The 20723-nt window shown below is 65.1% G+C and overlaps 1 protein-coding gene across 11 annotated transcripts in view; it reads left to right on the forward strand.

Annotated features, from left to right (window-relative positions):
* The first annotated feature begins 6195 nt into the window (after positions 1–6195).
* PWWP2B (PWWP domain containing 2B) overlaps positions 6196–20723 on the forward strand; it is a 30414-nt gene continuing 15886 nt past the window's right edge. For 2 of the 11 annotated variants that reach the window (XM_074383127.1, XM_074383132.1), the window contains exons 1-3: positions 6965–12602; positions 13723–15083; positions 18507–18624. In XM_074383127.1, coding sequence (XP_074239228.1) covers positions 12286–12602; positions 13723–15083; positions 18507–18624 — 1796 coding nt within the window. In that variant the 5' untranslated portion in view covers positions 6965–12285. Of the gene's footprint in view, positions 6745–6964; positions 13032–13722; positions 15387–18506; positions 18625–20723 lie in introns of those variants that run through there. The other 9 variants (XM_074383130.1, XM_074383128.1, XM_039465197.2 and 6 more) reach the window with 8 other exon arrangements.

Below are 20723 nucleotides of genomic sequence, written 5' to 3' on the forward strand. Positions count from 1 at the left end.
CATTCCTCAGGCCCTCACCCCCTCCGCCCCCCCGTCCCGCCCCTCCCTTGTCGCGTGGCCTCTCCTAGGCTTTGGTTTGGCCGGCTCGCCGCTGCCGCCGGCTTGTGGACGGAAGGCTGTTCGGGGTGTGAAGACCCCTCCGGGTGCTGCGCTTCTCTTCTTGGGGTGCCCGCTTGTCTGATTCTTGTCTGGGGGATCCAGTGGAGTCTCCTGAGTCCTTTTGTTTTATGAACCCGCCAAGACTCTGCCCACCTTTTAGCTGAAACCACCAGTCACTGTTTTTGCTGCGACGCAGGAAGAATTCACCCTGTGTCGGCCTCAGGGCTCTGAGCACAGCCAGCCTTGATACTGCCGTGGCACTGAAGTTCTGTGGGTCAAGGAGTTTTCATGACAAGGGCCTGGGGACAGGCCACATAGTCTGTGGGGAGGACGGGGCTCCCGGCAGAGGCGGCAGCTGGAAGGTGGGGTGGAGGCAGGGACGGGCCGGCCCTCTGTCCTCTGGGAGGCCCGAGCTGGGAATCCCCGTCCTCCTTCCAGCCTGTCTTCCAAAGGCTGCCCTCACGCTCTCATCCCCACTCACCCTCCCGTGGTCATGTGCCCTCTCTCACCCTCCACAGCCCGACCTCACTCTGTGACAGGCCGCATTTCAGGGGATCGGGAAAGCCTGCGTGCCCCAGGATGTGGTGGGTCATTTCTGCTGGGCAGGGTGGAGGAGCTTGCACAGAGGCCAGCACTCGGACCCTGCCTGGAAGGTGCTTACGGGCTGGGTGGGGACGAAGCTGGAAGCCTTGGAGCCCCCCGTGACTCAGCCCATCAGAACGTGGCCCTACTCTGGATCCCGTAATTTCCTGTAGATTTGGGGTATCTGGGCGAGAGGAGCCCCTCTCCTTGCTGGATTTGGGGTATCTGGGCAGGAGGCCCCCGCCTCTGGTGGATTTAGGGTGTCTGGGCGGGAGGTGCCTCTCTCCCTGGTGAATTTGGGGTAGTTGGTCTGGGTCCTCCTCTTCTGGTGGATTTGTGGACTCTGGGTGGGAGGTCCCCCTCCCCGTGGTGGATTTGGGGTATCTGCGCGGGGGTCCCTTTCACCCTGGTGAATTTGGGGTGTCTGCGCAGGAGGCCACAATCTCCCTGGATCTGGGGTGTCTGGGTGTGGTCCCCTCCCCGGGCTCCTGCTCTGCTGTTCTCTTTTCCTTCCTTAGCTGCGGAGTGAGTGCCAGCTATGCTGACTTTCAGATCAGGGCATCCTGAGCTTCTGGGCCTTCTAATTTTTCTGTTCAGCTGTCTTGGGAAGGGGAAAGGGAGGCAAGAGCCCCAAGCCAGGCCTGAGAACCCCCAGGGGCACGCTCTGAGCTGTGCAAGGCAGATGGTCCGGCGTGGCTGCGGGCCCGTGGCTTGGAGAGAGCAGCAGCCGCAGCAGGGAGCTGGTGCTTGGCAAACGTGAATGCGGTTGGCGCACACCGCCAGGAGGTCACAGGGTCACAGGCCGTGTCCCAGGAGTGGACCTGGTGACTGGCATCGCCAGCCCTGGAGCCCCTGTGAGCGGAGGTGGCCTGCAGGTGGCGCCCAAAGGCCAGGTGTGGTGCAAGAGAAGGAAAGAAGGGGAAGGAGGAGGGGAGGGAGAGGGGGAGGAGGAGAGGGAGGAGGAGGAGGAGGAGGAAGAGGGGGAGGAGGGGGAGGAGGGGGAGGAGGAGAAGGAGGAAGGGGAGGAGGAGAGGGAGGAGGAGAGGGAGGAGGAGAGGGAGGAGGGGGAGGAGGAGAGGGAGGAGGAGGAGGAGAGGGAGGAGGGGGAGGAGGAGAGGGAGGAGGGGGAGGAGGAGAGGGAGGAGGAGGAGGAGAGGGAGGAGGAGAGGGAGGAGGGGGAGGAGGGGGAGGAGGAGAGGGAGGGGGGAGGAGGAGAGGGAGGAGGAGGAGGAGAGGGAGGAGGAGAGGGAGGAGGGGGAGGAGGAGAGGGAGGAGAGGGAGGAGGGGGAGGAGGAGAGGGAGGGGAAGTGCCGCTGAGGAGCTGCCTGTGGGTGGGGGGCTCTCACGGAGGGAAGCAGCTGCTCAGCCCTGGGGGTCCCAGGCCCGGCCATGGCAACAGGGTGGGCACTGCAGGGCAACGTCTCAGGCTGAGAAAGCAATTGGCCACAACTCCAGCCCTCCCGGTGCCCCCAGGGAAGCCTGGCTCAGCCCCTGTGCGGGGGCTTCCTGAGTCCTGCACCCCGAGTGAGCACAGCACGGGAGGGTGGAGGTTGTGATGGCGATGGTGGTGACAGTGTTGACAATGACAAAACTGTTGGTGACGGTGATGGCAGCTGACTCACAGAGGCCTTACTGGGGCTTGTGCTGTACTAAGTATCTCATGTTTATTAACTTATTTCATCTCCAGTACAAGCCTACATGACAGGCACCCTTATTATTCCTGCTTTACAGATGAGGACACTAAGGCAGAGGGGAGATGGCAGTCTCCCCAGGGTCCTGGCAGGATGCCAGCAGTCTGGCCTCAGAGTTTATTTGCCTGCCCAGCTCTCTGCAGTCCCTCCAGTGGAGTCCCGCCAGGTTCTGTCCTGGCCAGTCCTTTGAGATATGGCCTCAGGGGATGGGGCCCTAGATCCTCCTGGTAACCCTCCGGGCAGGGACCAAACTCCAGACCAGCCCCTGCAGGGCGGCCAGACAGGACCAAGTCAGCCTTGCAGACCCACGCTGCCCTCCAAGGGCTTCCAGGCTGGAGCCAAAGAACGCGAACGCTGCCCAAAGGATCGGTGGCCTGCTGGAAGGTCAAGGGTTCCTGGGCTCAGCATTTGCAAAGATTGCCTCAAGCCCCTGCCTCAGAGAACATGACAGTGGACAAGGAGTGTGTGTCCCTGCCAGACACCTTGGAGGAGGCTGGTGTGCTCCTGCGCCCGCCCACTCTGTCCAGGCTTCTAGAATGAGAGAGGATCGCCTGCTGGAATCGGAGCAGGCGTCATTATTAAAGGCGTCCTGTCGCCTGCCTTCCACAGCTGCTGTGGGCTTGAGGCTTGCCACGAGGCGGCCTGGGTCCCAGCCTCAAGGCCCATCCCCACCTCTGGCTCTGGGCAGCAGCTCTGGAGAAATCTGTGCTCTCTGACTCATGGCTGTGGCCTCCACCTTGACCCCCTTTGATCCACCTCAGAAGCACCTCACTGTGCTGCATGAGACCCCAGTGAGCTCCAGTAAGATCAAGCAAGCCCAGGTGTGTTGGAGGTTGGGGGAAGACCAGCTGGCTGGCCAGGCAATTCTGGAGCAGGCTGGACACAGGCCAGGCTGTGGCTGCACGTCAGTCATGGGGAAGCCCCTGTAAGCCTCATCTCGTGGAAGAGACCCACAGAGGCTGAGCACCTGCTCAGCACCGTCCTTCCCAAGTCTCAGTGACTACGCAGCGCAGGAGTGCTGGGCAGGTCCAGGTCCGGCAGTCAGGGGGGCCCGCTGAGCTCAGAGCTGGGCGAGTGACCTGAAAGACGAGGGGCGGGCATGGAGCTGGTGACGGCAGTGAGCCAGGCTGCTGGGGACCGCAAATCCCAGAGCTCCTCCAAGGACTGCAGGGGAGGCAGACCCTGAGGGGAGGTGGCCTACAGGGTTCCCGCCTTCCCCCCTGCTGTCTCAGGGAACATGGAGGCCGAGCTGCCTGTGCCTCCCCCAACTGCACCCCTTGAGTCCACCCATCCTATTCCTGGTCAACCACCCCCAGCCCCCGCGGAAGCTTAGGGCAGTCTCCTGTCCCCTTAGCCTCCCCCGTCTGACCGGCTGGGCTGCCCGAGCTGGGCGTGTCCTAGACTTTGCTCCGGCTGTGCCCGCAGCCGGGGAACGAAGGCTCTAGGGCGTTTTCTTTGGACCAAGTCTCTTGAAGACAATGTCTGAAGATCTCGGAGGTGTCTCTCTTTCCACTCGGGGCCTTTCTGCCCCAGCTAGGGACGCACTCCTGAAGCTCCTCTCCAGCCCAGCCAGGCAGCTCAATGTCCTCTCACTGTGGGCAGCGCCGGCCCCACTACCCAGGGCCCTTTCCAGGACTGGGCAGAACTCACTGAGCAGCACAAGCAGGTGGCCCCTGGGGAGATGCTCAGAGCAGCAAGCCTGGGACAGCCCCCAACCCTGAATACAGGGTCAGACAGGAGGGGACGCCTGGGCCAGTAAGGCCCCCAAGGACATCTGCATTTTAATCAGGGACTCTGGAAACTCCCATGGCTTTCTTAAACAAGAAGGTTGGAGCAGGCAGGAAGCCTGTGGGGAGCAAGTCGGGCAGGCGGGGGGTCGGGGGGAGCTGCTGGGGTGGGTCCTGAACAGCCACCATTTAAGTTGCAAAAATGGTCTCCCTGTCTGCAGATGGTCTTTTTTATACCTTACCTAGTGGAGAGCAGGTTTTAAAAACAGCTTCCAAGTTCACTTAAAAATACACAGCACATAGCACAGGCCAGAGGGGCAGAGGCAGAGGGAAGGAGGGCAGGAGGTGCCAGGGACCAGCCATGCCCCTCACTGCCCTCTTCCCCTCTTGTGCTAGACCTGCCAGCTGTGGGGTGCATCCATCCGGCCCTCTGTGTCCCAGACCCTCTTCCCCCCTCCTGCCCTCCACCACCCAGCCTGGGTCCCACCCAAAGCCCAGCAAGTCCACAAGTGTGTCCCTCTGCCCCCCCAAATTGTACCTCCTGCTGGCGTAGGGAGTCACCAGGAGCCCCAAGCACACACAGACGCCCTGCAGGGACTCCTGACTCCCCCCACCTGCACCTTGGAAGCCCTTGCTTTTGCCCACCTGGTGGCTTCCAGGTGGGGCTGTGGTGGATGCTGGTGCTCCCCGACAGTTCCTTGTGCACTCTTGCTGGACCCTCTTACCCACATATAGCCCCCTGTGCATTAGCCTCACCCCATGCTGACCCTCACCAGCCTGAAAGCTGATTCACCCCGCCCTGGCCATCCCCAGTGCCCAGGAAGGGCAGTGCCCAGCAGACCTCTCCAGCAGGCAGGGAGAAGAGCCAAGCAGGTGGGTAGCCTTGGGAGGCCACTGAGCCCAACACGGGTCAGGGTGGCGAGGGGGTCCCTGCTGCCTGGCATGTCTCCTCCCAAGTCAGCCCCGCTCTGGAGGAGGCAGACTCCAAGGCCTGTGGGCAGGACAGCGGGCAGGCTGCTCTGCAGGCCTGGAGGCCAGTGGGGAGGGGCGGGTTGACCCCGGGCAGTGGGGTGCCTCGAGGTGCCTGAAGGTGCAGGAGGGGCTTGGTGTTGGATGGAGCCCCAGTCCACGCAGCGGAGGATGGGTGCCAGCTGGGCCCCCAGGCCTCCTCTGGGACTGCCCCCGGCCAGACCCCTGGCTCATTCGTCCTCGGCCCCCACCCCTGGACTACCGGGGACGGTCAGGTGCCCCAGGCCCCGCGGGCTCCCTCACTCCGCCGGGCTCCTCTCCGCGGCTCCTCCTGCCGCGCGGCCGGTGGAGGGCGAGGTCGAGCGGCGCCAGGGCCCGACTGTCCCCGGCCGGCCGCCGGGATGGTGGTCCTCCCTTTCCAGGCTGGGGGGAGCCTGGGCGGCGCTGGGTCGCCCCGACAACTCCGCGGTTCCCGCCCCGCCTCCCGGCCCCGTCAGGCGCGGCCAGCCCGGCTCAGAAGCCCGGCCCGGGGCCAAGGTCACCGCCACAGGCCGGGCCCTGCGTTCTGAGCCGGGTGCGGACGCGCCGATGCTGGGGAAGGAAGTCGGGGGCTCTGACGACTGCGGGGTCCCGGCCGAGGGTCCGGCGCCGTCACCCCCACTCGTCGCCCGCGGGGAGCCCCTGCCCCTGGGGAAGGAGGCTGTTTCCTTTGTAAACTGGCGGAGGCTCTGCCACCCGAAGGGGCGCTCCCGACAGAGACCTCAGGACAGTCACCCTCCCGGGCCCCGGCGCCGGCCACCCCCGGGCGCGCAGACTGGCCCTGAACCCCCGAGAGGCGCCGAGCCCAGTGGGAGGACCCGCTGTCCCGACCCCACGCGGCGAGGGCGACACTAGGCCGCTGCCCCGGGCGCCCCGCGTCTCCTCGCCCGGCCCCGCCGGCTTCCTGCGCGCGCCGCCCGGGACTTCCTCTCCGCAGAGCCCGGGGCCACCAGAGCCCTGCGCGGGGCGCTGCCGGGACACGCGGGCGGCCGACCCCAGGCGGGGGCACCCGGGCCACGGGGGAGGGAGGGGGGGAGGGAGGGAGTGCGCCGGGCAGGGCCGCGGGGAGGGGCCCGGGGCTGGCGCGGGAGGGGGAGGGGCCGGGCGGCCCAGGCCGGGGAGCTGGGGACGCGGTCCCGGGGCTGCCGCCAGGACGGGGTCCCTCGCCGCCCCCGCGCTCGTGGCTCTCGGGTCCTCCCATGCCAGGGGCCGCCCCCGGCCGGCGTGTCCGCGAGCCCGGGCGCAGCCCCCTCCCCAGCGCGGGGTCCGCAGCGCGCGTCCGGCCCAGCTCTGCGTGCGGGCGCAGCTCTCCCGGGACGCGGCGGCGGCGGCGGCGGGCGGGGTCCCCGGGAGCCAAGCCCGCGGCCGCGCGCCCCCGGCCCGGCTCGGCGGTGGCGGCCGCCCCAGCGGAGCTTTGTGACGTCAGGCGGCCGCGGGGCGGCGTCACGCGCGGGGCTGACCCGGCGGCGGCGGCGGCAGCGGGGCGGGGGCGGCCTGGGACGCGGCGGGAGCATGGAGCCGCGCGCCGGCTGCCGGCTGCCCGTGCGGGTGGAGCAGGTCGTCAACGGCGCGCTGGTGGTCACCGTGAGCTGCGGCGAGCGCAGCTTCGCCGGGATCCTGCTGGACTGCACGAAGAAGTGAGCGGGGGCGCGGGCCGGGACGCCCCGGGTCTCCCCGGACACCCCGCCGCCGCCCGAGACTCCAGAGCCGGCTACGGGGAGGGCGGTGCGGCCCCGGCGCCCGCTTTCGGTTTCTGCCGAGCTCGGTTTCGGGGCGCGCGAGCGCGGCCGCCGCCGGGGGGGGGAAAGTGGCTCTCAAAGTCGTCGCGACTTTCCGGGGCGGGAGCGCGGGCGGACGGCGGGGGGCGCGGGGCGGGGGTCCCGGAACTCCACGCGTCTGCTGTAATTAACGCACTTTTCTTTGTTCAGACACACTGTTGAATTCCGCTGTCGGCAGAATTGTCGTTGAAGGGGGGAGGGTCGGGCGCGCCGTGGCCCGGCCCCGCAGTCGCTCACAGGTGGGGGTGCCCCGTCCGAGGCCGCGGGCCCGGGGCTGCCGGCAGCGACTCCGCGGCCGAGGTCCGGACTGGGGAGAGCAGTTGCGCGCAGCTGTGCGGTGGAAGAACAGTTTCAGGCCACGGAGCCCTGAGTCACGGGGGCATGAAGACGCGCAAGTTGTGGGAGCCGCGCGTGCATCCCCCGGGAGCCCCGCTTCCTGGGTGGGGGCGCCGGGCAGGGCGGGCAGCCCCTCCGGAGAGGCACCTGTGCGGGGCTGCAGGGACCCAGGCCGAGCAGATGAGCCTCCTGGACGCGGAGTCACATGACAGGGAGCTGCCGCCGCCAGATAAATGATTAGGCATTAATCAGGCTGTGGCCTTGCTGCTCTCCTGCACGGCTTTATTTTGAAACTGGGAGCCGGAAAAGGCTCCTCGTTTAAAGGCCCAACTTTTTCCCTCAGTGGAGCCCAGATTTTCACCCGGTGACATGAATTAGCTGGGAGGACCATGTTCCTGCCACAATTATTTCGAAGACGTTATCTCTTCATTAGATGTGCCAGGAGCCATTTATGCCCAAGTCATGTGATTTAACATATGGCTCCCGTGTGGCTGTGCCCGCTCCGTGTGGGCTACCGCGGCGATTGCTGGGGCAGGATGGAGCCACACTTGGGGCTGCCGATCGCCACCTGGGAGCTGCCATCCCCTCTACCGCCGGCCTGGGCTTCCTCCAGCAGGCAGGGTTGGGCTTGGTCCTGGTCCTGAGGCCGCACCCCTGCCAAACCTGCACCACCGTGTCTGGCCTTTCCTCCCTGGAGAGCAGCAGCAGCCAGGCTCGCCCCTTTCCCGGCTCGCTGACTCAGGACAGCAGAGGCCGAGAGTATCTGCCGTGGCCGCAGCTCTCTTCCCCGAGGCCCGGGGCTAACCTGCTTTGCAGATCTGCACCACTGCCTCCCTTTTGTGGAAAAAACCAGGTCCGATGGGACCCCCGGCGTGGGAACTGGCAGCTGTAGCATGCATGGGTGTCAACCCTGCCCGCCGTGTTCAGCTGTAACCAGAGCTGCCCACGGAGCGGGGAGCCCGGCCTGTGCCGATGCAGCCACTCAGCAGCCACCCTTGGTGCCGTGGGCTGGCCCCTTTGTCCTTGTGGGGAATCTGAATGTACAGCAGGCTCCTGACCCCGGCCCTGAGGCTTGTCCTAGAAGGACCGCTGCCCCTCACCCCTCCCCGTCCTTCCCTGTGCCTGATTCTCTCTGCCGCTGCTTCGTGCTTGTATTCTGAGTCCCAGAGCTCCTGTTTCCAGGTGCCAGCTTCTCTTCAGGGCATGGTGCCCGCCCTTATCCCCTGAGTGTGACAGTGGAGGCCCAGTCCTCAAGTGTGGGTGCTGACTCAGAGAAGAGCTGCAGGGAGCCCTGTGACAGGTGTCCGCCCACCTCAGGGAACCTGTGGGTCCCAGAGCAGCGGGCATTCTGTGTATTCTGTTCAGTGCAGGCGGCGGGCAGCCAGGCACCTGCTAGGGGCAGTCCCTCGGGAACGGCGCCCCGCTCACACAGGCGCCCGGACTCGGGGTTGAGATGGGCCCGGCAGCCGGCGTCTGTTGTCGGCCCGTTTGGGAGATGTCATTCTCTCCCTCGTTCACAGAGCAGAGGGGACAGGGCCCGGCAGGCCGGTGGAATTGCCTGGCCCCGTGCCGGAAGGCCATGTGATCTGAAGCAAGACTCTCGATTGTCAGGCTGTGTGTGCATCGGGGTGAGTTCACTGTCCACCTACTGTGTGCCGGGAAGTGGGTTGAGCCCGGAGCAGGCAGCCTCCGCTGGTCTTCCTTGCGGGCCAGTGTGGGGATCCTTCCACAGTTTTGATGACCCAAGCCTTACCCTGACCTGTGTTTTCTGGGTGATTTGGGGGTACGCTTCTGGTTGAGGACCCCGGGTGGGGGGACCCGACTGAGGGGTGGCCTGAGGACAGACGAAGCGCCGAGGGTGGGCTAGTCCTCTGCGCGAGGAACCCTGGACACGGCCTGTCCCGGCAGCAGGGCACACAGAGTTCCATCCTGGGCGCGCCTGTCCAGGTGGAGGCTGCACTGCCAGGGGCTGCTCTTGGGATGATTCACTCAGCAGCTGAGAGTGAGCGCTTGGGCCGGGACCACTGTGCAGGTGCTGTGGTGGTGATGGCATGTGCCCCTGCCCTTGGGGACTGAGAGGGACCTTGGCCTGGTGCATCCCCGTCCAGGGCACCAGGGGGCCTGGCCAGCATGGCCGGTCTCAGAAGCGTCTCAAGCGGGTGGCAACTGAGCGAGTGGGTGAGGAGGGCGTGAGGTGGAGGCCTGGCCTTGTGCTACTGGGGGAGCCCCCCAGGGCTTAGAGAGGGACCATGTCCGTGGCTCATACACCCTTGAGTCCAGGACACGGGAGGCCGACCATGGCCACGTGGCCCCACCTGCCCTCCCCTGGAGATCCTGGGTTGGACGGGTGCCCACAGGGTGCGGCAGGCTCCCGTTGTGGGGCTCTGGAAGAGGGGCCCCCGGTGTTTAGGCTGTGGCTTCTCCTGCCAGCCTGCTTTCCCTAACCCCTGAGAGAGCTGGCCCCGGGAGGCCCACTGTCCCCAGCAGGCCTGACCCACCCATCCTGTTTCCCAGGTGCTGGCCTGGTCCCGCTGTGGGTGTCTGCAGGGCTGCGGGGAGACTGCTTTCTAGACCCACACTGCAGCACAGCCGAGGCAGGCCTTGGGTGCCGGCCTCGGGGTGACCCGGGCTGCTCGGGGACCGTGTTCCTGCTCCAGAGCTGCGTTTTCCTTACCTCTTTAGGCCACAACAGGGTGGCTTTTCCTTGCAGAGAGTGAGGAAGGAAGGTCTGGGGGAACGTGGGCCCGGGAGGGAGGACAGGAGGCCGTCTCTCAGCCCTGGGCTGTGGAACAGGGGAGCCAGCTGGAGGCGCTGCCAGCGAGTGCAGGGAGCTTGGGCAGGCGGCCAGGGCAGTGCCCCTCCCGGCACGGCCACAGGCAGACCTCAGGCCTGGGCCTCTTTCTGGGGGTGTGGCTCAGCCTGACACCCAGGCGAGGCCCCAGGGCAGCCATGGCTGAGTAATGACACAGCCACTGTGTCTGGCTAAGGACCTCAGGCCTGGTCTCCAGGGCCTCCTGTCCTTGCCGGGACACCGCCGTGCTATTAGGACTGGCACCGGGCTACTTTGCTTTGGGATCTGGTCCCTTCTGCAATTACAGACTCCTGGGCTTCTCACCCCTGCCTCAGTTTCCCCAGCCCTTTCTCAAAGCAGAGGTTATTTATTCTGCCCCTGAGCTCCCATGGATGCCTCTTGAGGCCTCCTTCCCAGGGCCCCTCGCACATCCTTCTCCCCACAGGTAGGGCATGCCCCCATGGTTGTGCCCAATTGGGGGCCCTGAAAGGGCAGCCCGGACCCAGCAGGCTCATCTGGCTCCAGGCCACCCAGTCTTCCCACCAGCCAAGGCTCGGTGTGGGGCACTGCCAGGCTGGTGGGGCCATCCCTAGAGGTGGGTGTGTGGGAACCACGCTGCACCCGTGCACTTCCAGAGGCACCACCCTTCAGGTCCCAGGGGCCAGGATAAGCCACTTTCTTCCTGTGCCAGCGCCATCCCCAGGCCTGGAAGCAGCAGACCCAGCTGGCACCCACCGCTCAGCCTGGGGGTACGTTCCCTGGTCTCACATAGCCTCACCGGCCCACCTGTGACATGGGAAGGCTGTGATCTGTTTCTCATGGGGTTGCTCAAGGAGGGCAGGAACCCAGGTCCCAGCAGCCTGGGGGCCCTGCTGTTAGCTTTACAAGCTCCCTGGGGCTGGGTTTCCCCACCCATGCCAGCCTGGGGAGTGAGCTGTTCCCACCCTGTTTACCCACCAGTACTCTGGGGTGCGGCCTGGGCAGGGCAGCAGCTCCAGGAAGGAAGTACAGCTGCCTAAGGGTCACCAGCTGCCTCTGCGGGGCTGGATTGTCGGGTCCCTGGGCACTGATGCAGGTGTGACACAGGGTCCCAAAGGGGATGGCAAAGCTCAGACTGTCCCCCACCCATTTGATCTGCCTAGGAAGGGACTAGCCCCTGGCCTGTGCCTGGAGATCCTGGGGCAAGGGGCGGGGCAGGCTCCGTTTCTGCGGCCCTGGAGGAGGGTCCCCTCTGGTATCCAGGCTATGGTTTCTCCTGCCAACCAGCTTCCCCTGACAGCGGGGAGAGCTGGCCCCGGGAGCCCATGCCCCAGCAGGCCTGGCAGCAGCTGTTTTCTGCAGGCTTTCCCTGGGTTCCTGGTGCCTTCAGCCCAGTCAGTCCACAACCCTGTGTGGTCAGCTGCCATGTTCCCCAGCCCTAGCGGGGTTGCCCCCTCCCTCTGGCTGTTGTAGTCAGTGTCCTCTGGTAGGGACACGTCTGCTCCCTGGAGGGGCCTTCCCCTTTGCCAGTATCCCCGCATTTGAGGCCCTTTCATGAGGTGCAGTGGGTCCCGGTTGCCCCAACGGCAAGGGGCCGTAAGTGCTGGCCCGGAAGCTCAGGGTGCCCGCACCAGCAGGTGTGTGTCCCAGCGTGGCGTGCGCTGGCGTGAGTGTGTACACATGGATGTGCTTGTGTGAGCACACACGGTGGTTCTCCGAATGCTCATCCTGTGTTGAAGGCCCACAAGGTGCTCATGGGAGGTGATGAGCCAGCTGCTGTTTCGGGTTGCAGAGGCCAGTCCTGGCTGTGAGGCCAGGGGACTTGGAGACACCAGCCTAGAACCCCGAGTGGGGTGGCAGCCGGCTCTGGGCAAAGGCTGTTCTCCCGCCCCTGAGCTCCGTCCGGCAAGCCTTTTGCGTAAGTGAATGTCGTTGGATCGGGTGGCCCCACTGTGGCCCGGCTCACAGACAGTGTGTAAAGGAGCCTGGGGGCCGTGCTGTGTGTGGGTAAAACTCCTCACAAATGCTGGAGGGGGCGGGTGTGGCCCGCTGGGCCCGGGGTGCACGGGGTCTGTGCTCCTTGGTCCTGGCACCGACAGCTGGTGAGGGGCCGCCTGGGACCGGCCTCAGTGCATTATGGCCTGGGGCCCGTGTGCCAGGCCTGGGGCTCTCCTTTCCCATGTCTGTTTCCACGAAAGTCAGCCCATCAGAGATGGAGGCAGCAAAGCACCTGCTTCCCACGGCTGCCGCGGGGCCCTGGGGGCCGGTGAGCACGGGACGCCCGCGCGCCAGGGATGCTCTTGCCGGCCTGTGGCTCCAGGCACCACAGCGGTGCCTGGCTGGAGGAGAATGGGATGCATGGGGCTCGCCCTGGCCACCCCACCACGGAGCAGAAGCCCCACCCCATGTTCACCCCCGACAGGGCCCCAGGCCACCGTTGCGCCCTCCCTGCGAGTCACAGCGCCGTCTTGCGTTTCTGTCCCTTTCCCTCCATCAGCTTCTTTCTTTCTGTTTTAGCTAAAGCAGTCTTGAAAACTGCATTTCGTTCGTTACGTGTTACACCACGTGCTCACTGTCGAAACACGTGGACCCTGTGGACGTGCCTTCCGTGGTGTGTGGTAACATCAGTGTTCTCAGAACTGTTTTCCTGACTCACGGACAGCAGCTTGCTGGACAGGACGGGGTTTGGGGCCGTCGGCTGCATTTGGGCCTCGAGAAGGACGGGGCAGCCGGGCGTCTGTGCAGCGACGTGGCCTGCACTCTAGGACGTGGTCACTGCCAGCTTCTGACGATGAATCCCCCAAAGCCACGCACAGTGCTGGGCCCTGCCCGTTAAATACAGGCTGCCTGGCCCAGCACGTCGCAGGATGAGAAGTCCTTTAGCTGGGATGGGTGTCCTGGCTGTGGCAGCCCCAGGGTGCTGGCTGCCGCATTTTGGCCTTAACTGTGGCTCCCCCAGCAGTGAGTGGCTGCCCCTGCCCCTTGTGCTCCTTTCCCTATGGATCCTGTGGCCCACCAGGGGAGGGCCTGAGGGTGCCAGGTGAGCAAGGAGGGCCTTCTAGGTTGTGTGGGCAAATGTGGATGAGGACTCTCTCGGGGTTCACTGGAAGCATCGGGGCAACCTCCAGAGGGCTCAGCCCCAGGCCACGTGCAGGCCCACCCCAGATGCACGTCATGCGCCTGGAACCCTGGTCCTGCAGGACAGCTTTCTTCAGGGACTTGCATGTGGGGCTGAAGGGTTGCCTGATCCTCAGGGGGTCTTCCCCGAGTCCCCCAGCCCCTCGAAGAGGAGAGGAGGGAACGGATGAGCCTGTGAGCAAGGGGCCTGGGTTTTGGGGCCCAGCGCTGTGGGCCAGAAAACAGCCAGTCCCCTAACCAGGCCAGGTCAGCCTTCCTGAGAGCATTCCTGCTGGGGCCACATTTCCCCTGGGACCATGGACTGACATTCAGCCCCTCTGTGCCTCTCTCAGGCCAGGGAAGCAGCTGGCCTCAAGGCTACATGCCACGTGGCTTTGTAAGGCACATGCCTTGATCTGACATGTCCAACACTGGACATTCGTGGGGGCGTGGGCATCGGTGTGCGGTCCTGAATATGGCCCTGGCCTCAGGGCATGGCTCGCTGCCCAGACTTCCTGGAGCGAGGCTCCAGGGCCTTGGCTCCAAGGGCTGGGTGCAGGTGGCAGCTGTGCCAGCGTCCCTTCTCACTCTGGTTTCTCTCTCCCCGTTGCCAGGTCTGGCCTCTTTGGTCTGCCCGCCTCGGCTCCACTGCCCCAGATCGATGACGCCCCCACCAGCAACAGCCGTGGCCGGGCCCCCGAGGAGGGGGAAGCAGAGGTGATGCAGCTGGGGCCCGGCTCCCCGCCTCCTCCCCAAGGGGTCCAGTCCCCTGAGACAGCCGGCCCTGAGCCACCCCCGCCCCTCGTGCCGCCGCTGCCCGCCGGAAGCCTGCCCCCATACCCGCCGTACTTCGAAGGCGCCCCCTTCCCTCACCCGCTGTGGCTCCGGAACACGTACAAGCAGTGGGTGCCCCAGCCGCCGCCCAGGACCATCAAGCGCACCCGGCGGCGTCTGTCCCGCAACCGCGACCCGGGGCGCCTCATCCTGAGCACCATCCGCCTGCGGCCGCGCCAGGTGCTGTGTGAGAAGTGCAAGAGCACGCTGAGCCCCCCGGAGGCCAGCCCCGGACCCCCGGCCGCACCCAGGGCCCGCAGGAGGCTGGGCAGTGGCCCAGACAGGGAGCTCCGCAAGCTGGAGGAGCCGGAGAACAGTGACCCCGTGGCTGCAGCCACTGCCAGGAGGAGCAAGAGGGAGAGGCGGGAGGAGGACAGGGCCCCTGCTGAGCAGGTGCCACGCAGCCCGGTCATTAAGATCTCCTACAGCACGCCCCAGGGCAAGGGCGAGGTGGTCAAGATCCCCTCGCGTGTGCACGGCTCTCTGGAGCCCTTCTGCCCCCAGCAGGCCCCAGAGGATGAGGGCAGCCAGGACCCCGAGGGGCCAGACAGAGAGTCCCGGGAACGGCCGCCTGGCGCACCCTCGTCCTCCATCCCCAAGCTGAAACTGATGCGGCCTGTGCTGCCCAGCACGGACCTGCCGCCCCCCAAGATCCGCCTGAAGCCCCGCCGCCTGGGGGACAGGGAGCACGAACCCGTGTACCGTGCCGAGCTGGTGGAGGAGCTGAATGGGTGCCCACGGGCCAGCTCGCCCATGCCCTGTGCGGACGGCCCTGCCGCTGGGTTGGCAGACTTGTCTTCCGGAAGTTCGGGTGAGGACGACGACCTCAAGAGCTGTCCTCAAGGTCCACAGGGGCGCAGTGGCTTGGCTCTTCTTGTCAGCTGCCCGGAGGGGAGAGTAGACTGTGCCAGCGAGTTGGCATGCAGCAGCGACAGCCTGGACGAGGCCAGATCATCCGGCTCGGAAGGGACGCCAGCGGACGCGGGTGACCTGTCGCCCAGCCACAGCGCGTCGGCGCCCTCCTCGTCCAGAGAGGTTCGCCCAACGGTGCCACCCCTGACGGTGCGGCTGCACACGCAGAGCGTGTCGGAGTGCATCACAGAGGACGGCAGGACGGTGGCCGTGGGGGACATCGTGTGGGGTAAGATCCATGGTTTTCCTTGGTGGCCAGCGCGCGTTCTTGGCATCAGCCTTGGCCAGAAGGAGGATGGTGAGCCCTCTTGGCGAGAAGCGAAGGTCTCGTGGTTTGGTTCTCCGACTACGTCATTCTTGTCTATTTCAAAACTCTCCCCTTTCTCTGAATTTTTCAAACTGAGATTTAACCGTAAGAAGAAAGGGATGTATCGGAAAGCTATAACCGAGGCTGCCAATGCGGCGAGACACGTGGCCCCGGAAATCAGGGAGCTCTTAACCCAGTTTGAAACGTAACTGGTTCCCTGACCAGGTGAGTGTGCCAGCCCAGACTCACACATGTGTCCAGGCGCTGAGGCCCAGGGAGCCGCCGGGGGCCCCCGCCTCCTGGAAATTGTTGCCCTCGCTGGTAATGTCACCCACACTCCTGATTCACGCGAGGCGCATTACAAGGAGGCCAGTCACCACCTCTGCTTGTTCAAAGCACAAATCGAGTTTGTGTTTTGCAGCCGTTTTTCAAAGGTGTGCCAGAGGGGAGGTTCTCATGTGTGGGGGATGTGGTTTCACTGATCCTGGGGAGGGAGAGCCCAGGCCTGTCTTGCATGACTCGGGGGGCAAACCCTCACTGCTCTTCCCAGGATCACAGAGGCCCCTCTCCCTCCTGTTCACGGATCAGCCATCCAGGACATGAAATGAGGGAGGGCTAGGCCAGTTTCCTACCCTCAGATGAAGCCCCTGCCTCGGCTCCCAGACTGGCCTAGCCCTGGTCCCTCAGCCCCCCGAATCTTCCTTCTGGGCCAATGTGGACTCCATTGTCAGCGGCTGTGCATGGCCAGGCGCCCGGGGCCTGGGACATGTGTGGGGGCCTGTTCCTGGGGACAATGTCTCCCTCTTGGCCTCTCCCAAGAGCGCTTGGTAGAATCTCCAGTCAGGCCTTGTGTGGATTTTCTATGCTGTGTGGAGGTGTAGAGGTGTCACGTCGTGGGGCCACGGGCACCGCCTATGACCCTGTGGTCACTATGTGGGGCATCCGGGGCCTGCCGAGGGGCGGGGTTCTGCCCTGAGCCCCTCGAGGGCTGGCTGGCATCTGAAAGCCGCTCTACCAGCACCTCCAGATGCCCCTCCTGCCTCCCCAGGGGGTTCTGGGCTAGCTGTGGGGAGTCCCCTCCAGGCGGGGGCAGCTGATGGCTCTCTGTGCACCTCTTCTTAGGGTGGCCTAATGGCCCCCTGGATGCAGAGATTCCAGGGCTGGGGGCTATATGCAGAGCGCAGGGGCAGGGCCTCTGCCTAGGCCTGGGTGACGGCTGGTGACCTTGTCTGCCCTGGCCGCCTGCCCAGAGGCCCTGCCGTTTCCCAGGTGACAATCCTCTGGCCTTAGCCTTTGGTGGGGGTGGCTGAGTGCCCTCCACTGCTGTGCCCTGCGTATTGGGGTTCCGGGGTGAATGCAGCGATGAGAGGCCACTGTCATCAAGCCAGGGTCCCCAGGCTGCCCGGCTGTTCAGGCACAAACGTGGCTGCTCCCCCTGCCCCAGGAACCAGGCCCTTTTCTGGTCAGTTCTGGAGCCTTTGGGCAGGGGTGGGGCAGGCGCTGTGCTCGGGAGTGCGGGCGGGGGCCACCTCTTGGCTTGAGTCTGGGGGAGTGTCTCAAGCTGGGGCACTGTCCTCTGAGGGGTCGGAGGAAGGTCAGAGGACTCGCGTCTGCTGTCCTGGGGGGCCCTCCCCGAGTTCTGGACTCAGGCATTTACCGGGCTGTGTGCCCCACCCAGGTCTGCAAGTGAGGCCAGAGGCCTTGGCTGGCTGGGAGCCCGTGGCGGAGGACACAGCCTTGCAGGCTCAGGGCCGGCTGTGTTTATCCGGAAGTGGAGAAAAATCTCACCAGACGGGTTTGCCCGCCTCTGCGGGGGGCAGTGCCTGCCCCAGGGCTGCTGCTCCCTGGGCCTGTGCCAGGACCAGCCCCCTGCTCTGGGAGTGAGGGTGCCAGATCCTTTCAGCGCCGAAGCGCAGAGTGGCATGTGCTTGGTTGGCTTTCTGGTTTTGTTTCCTAAGGGTTAAAGACCAGTTGCTCAGTGTGATCAGAGCTGGCATCTTGAGGGGCGTGGCATATCCCGCCCTGTGTGGCGTTGGTGGTCTCCGGGGCACATGTTTGCTTTGAAGCGTCAGCAGTGCACTCTGGCCTGCTCTTTGTAGGGGTAATGCAGGAGACCTGCCTTCCCTGGGAGGGGGGACCCGCCAGCACCATCCTGAAGGTGCACTTCTCTGAGCAGAGGCTGAAAGAGGCGTGGGGCGGGGGTGGCCATGCCCGAGGGAGGAGCAGGAGGAGGAGGCAGGCATGGGGGCTGGAGCTCAAGCAGGGAGGCCTGCCGGGGAAGGTCGTCCTCCTGGTCCCCGCCCACTGGCCACCCTGACCTGCCCCAGCAGCTTCCTGAGGTTTGTGGGTGTCTGTGCCACCCAGCACCTGTCAGGGGGTGGTCGCTGCAGGCACAGCCAGGTCTGCCCTGTTGCAGGATGATGAGCTCAGCGTCTCCCCCTGAGAGACTCCTCACTGTCGCTTGTTGGGGGTGCTGGAGGCTCAGCTGAGGGAAAGGTGGACACCCCACAAACCACAGGGTGCTAGGCACTGGGCCGTGGCCGGTGGTGCTAAGAGGTGGCCTGGCTGGCACAAGGGCTGAGCACATCAGCCTGATCAGGGGCCGCCCCAGGACGCGCCCTGCTGTGTGGCACACTTGAGCACCCCTCCGTGTGAGGTCCTGACCCAGGCGTGCCGAGGCTGGGCCGGGCTCCCGTGCGGGAATAGAGGCTGTTGGGCCTTGTCCCGGCTGGTCACCTGCTGTTTCGGCCTCAGCAAGCCAACACCTCTGAGCCTGTTTGTTCAGCCCTCTCGGGGTAGCAGCAGGTCCCGCCTCTGAGTGAGCGGCATGTGTGCCCTGGGTGGTCATGGCCGGCTCCAGGGGCCTGAGAGTGGCCTGTGGCCACTGTGCCCTCAGGCTGGCAGGAGAGGCTGTTCCCTGGGAATTCTGCACCCACAGGGACCCCCAGGTCCGGGGTGGGGGCAGGCGATGGGGACCGGGCTCCAGGGCTGCTGTGCCTGGGAGCAGCCTCTGCCCAGGGACCCAGCAGGAGCTGTCTGGCCAGGCTTGTCCTGCAGCAGGGAATGCGGACCTGGAGAAGGCAATGCCTGCCCACACCCCCACCCCGGGGCCACTGAGCCTGAGAGGCGAAAGCAGCTCTCCTGTGTGAGCCCCGGGGCCTCAGGCTGGGGTCCTGCCCCCATCCAGGCTCAAGGGTCTCTCTCTGCTTTCCTGGTCTCTTTCTCACTACCCACCCACCCCTCTGCTGAGGGCCAAGCACTCCACTGGACCCAGGCTAGAAGGGGGGGCCGAATAGGGAGGGCTGTGAATCACCAGTTCCCAAATTAGTGCATAATCACACACAGGAACTGCTGAGAAGGAAGGGAAGAGGGCCTTGAAGCAGAGCGTCCAGCGAGAAACCTGGCCTGGACTGGGATCTGGGAAGGCTTCCTGGCGGAGGTGGCGGGAGCCAGGATCTGAATGGTGAGCTAATCAGGAGATGATGGGGTGAGGGTGGGGTGAGCATTCTAGGCAGGAGGAGGGCAGGGCATGTTCCAGCGGCTGGGGAGGTGGGCAGAGGCGGACTAAGGGCCTGGGGGGCAAGGCACGGACATGGTGCTGCTGGAGAGTTACAGACAGAGGAGTGACGTGGTCTTGTTATTGTCAATGAAACTTTAAAAAACATCTGATGGCTTTAAAAATAAAAGAAATGAATGACTCCCAGCTGTGGGTACAGGGAGAGCGATGGGGATGGTGGGGGGCTGGGCGGGTGTCCAGGCGTGGCTCCATCCTCAGGGTAGCTTCAGTTCTTGGGAGGTGCCTGAGGCCTGGCTGGAGGCATCTCAGGTGAAAGGTCAGAGGCGGCTCAGGCAAGGGGCTGGGGACAGGGACCTGTAGTCTGGGGGAACCTGGGCCCGGCCAATGCCATGGGACAGAGAGCAGGAAGGGGGCTTCACAGAATGGACACTCGAGGCACAGGCTTCAGAGCAGCAGAGGCAGGTGGAGGTGACAGGGGACCAGACACGTGCGCTGCGTGGGAGCAGGAAGGAGGGTGGCAGGGAGTGGGTGGCACCAGCCAGCCCCGTGGGGAGGACTTGAGGGGTTCAGAGCCTTGCCCTCCCTGCACCACAGCAGTGGGGGCGTCATGCCCATAGAGGTGGGGGCTGCCTGGTGTCCTGGGAGCTGTGAGGGACAATGGGGGGCCCCCGGTCCTGGGAGCTCTGAGGCCGACGGGGGCTTCTGGTCCTGCACAGGCACCTTGTGTGCTGGCCTGGTGTGGCCGGGGCTCTGTGCTCCGCTGACACGGGGACTGGAGGCTGACACCTCCGTCAAGTGGGGACTCAGTGATCTCCTGGTGTCCCGGCCTCTTGGGCAAGGGCGAGATTTCACAGGCTCCGGGACAGTGCAGGCTGGAGGGGTCCAGCGTCCTGTGGCCCCGGAGGCCCAGCCCTTTCCCCTCCTGCTCTGGTGGGGGACTTTCGGGGCCATACCCTGCACGGCCTCCGTCAGCAGCCGGGAGCACAGGGTTCCTGTGCCACTGAACGGTCAGTGCCCCTGGGGTCGCCCCTGTCTTTCGTGTTTCCTGTAGCTGCTGTAACTTCCACACGCTGGGTCCCTGAGACCACGGACGCTTATTCCCACGCCTCTGGGGGTCGGGAGCTTGCATCAAGGCCTGCAGGGCTGTGCGCCTTCAGCTCCGGCGAGGATCTTGCCTCTGCACCTCCTGGGGGTCCAGGCACCCCCTTCTCATGGCCATATCACCCCACGCTCTGCACAAGGCCTCTGCCTCTTGGAAGTGCCTGGGTGGCATCTGGGGACCGGTAGATAACGCGGGCGGGGCTGCTCACCTCGAAGCCCTCGTTTAAGCGCAAACATGACGCCGCCGGCGGTGGCGTTCCCAGGTCGACTCCGTGTCCCCAGTGCTGTGTGGGCAGCTTGGGCACAGCCCAGGGTCCACCCCAGCCTCACACCCGACAAGGGAAGGCCCCAGGCAGTGGTGGCGGGATGGGCCTCAGCCCCAGGTCGGTGGGGCGAGGGAGGGGCCCGTCGCTCCGGAAGGGTCCGAGGCGCGCAGGCCACTTCCGACCCGAAGCTTCATCGTGTTGACTTCTGCTGGGAAATAAGGACAATAATCAGGACGCTGCCTGGCACCCGGAGTGCTGAGTCGGCAGAGCCGCCGCCGGGACGTGGACGAGTGTGGTGCTTGCTGGAGTCTCCCGGACGGAAGCGGCCTCGGCTTTTCTGATTTACGTTTCCCTTTCAGAACAGCATCCTTGAGCTTCCTGCCCAAAACTGGCTTTTCTCTTCTTCCAACTCTAAATTAAAACACTCTCTGCTTCTGAGGATGGGTTTCTCAGCTGAGTTCCCTGCGTTGCTTTCAGGAAATTCAGGTCCCGAGTGAAGGTTGTAATTATTTTGTTCCAGAAGGAAACGGAGGCTTGTAATTCCGAGCCTGCTGCGGGGGCTCAGCCTCCGCCCCCTCTCCTGGCTCCTGGCAGCGAGTGCCTGCCACCTCCTCCCGGACAGTGGTTTGGGCATCCAGGCCATGCTGGGGGGCAGGCGGGCAGGTGCCGGGTGTTTGG

This window comes from Saimiri boliviensis, chromosome 12, assembly GCF_048565385.1.
Source record: "Saimiri boliviensis isolate mSaiBol1 chromosome 12, mSaiBol1.pri, whole genome shotgun sequence".
NCBI classification, from domain to species: domain Eukaryota; kingdom Metazoa; phylum Chordata; class Mammalia; order Primates; family Cebidae; genus Saimiri; species Saimiri boliviensis.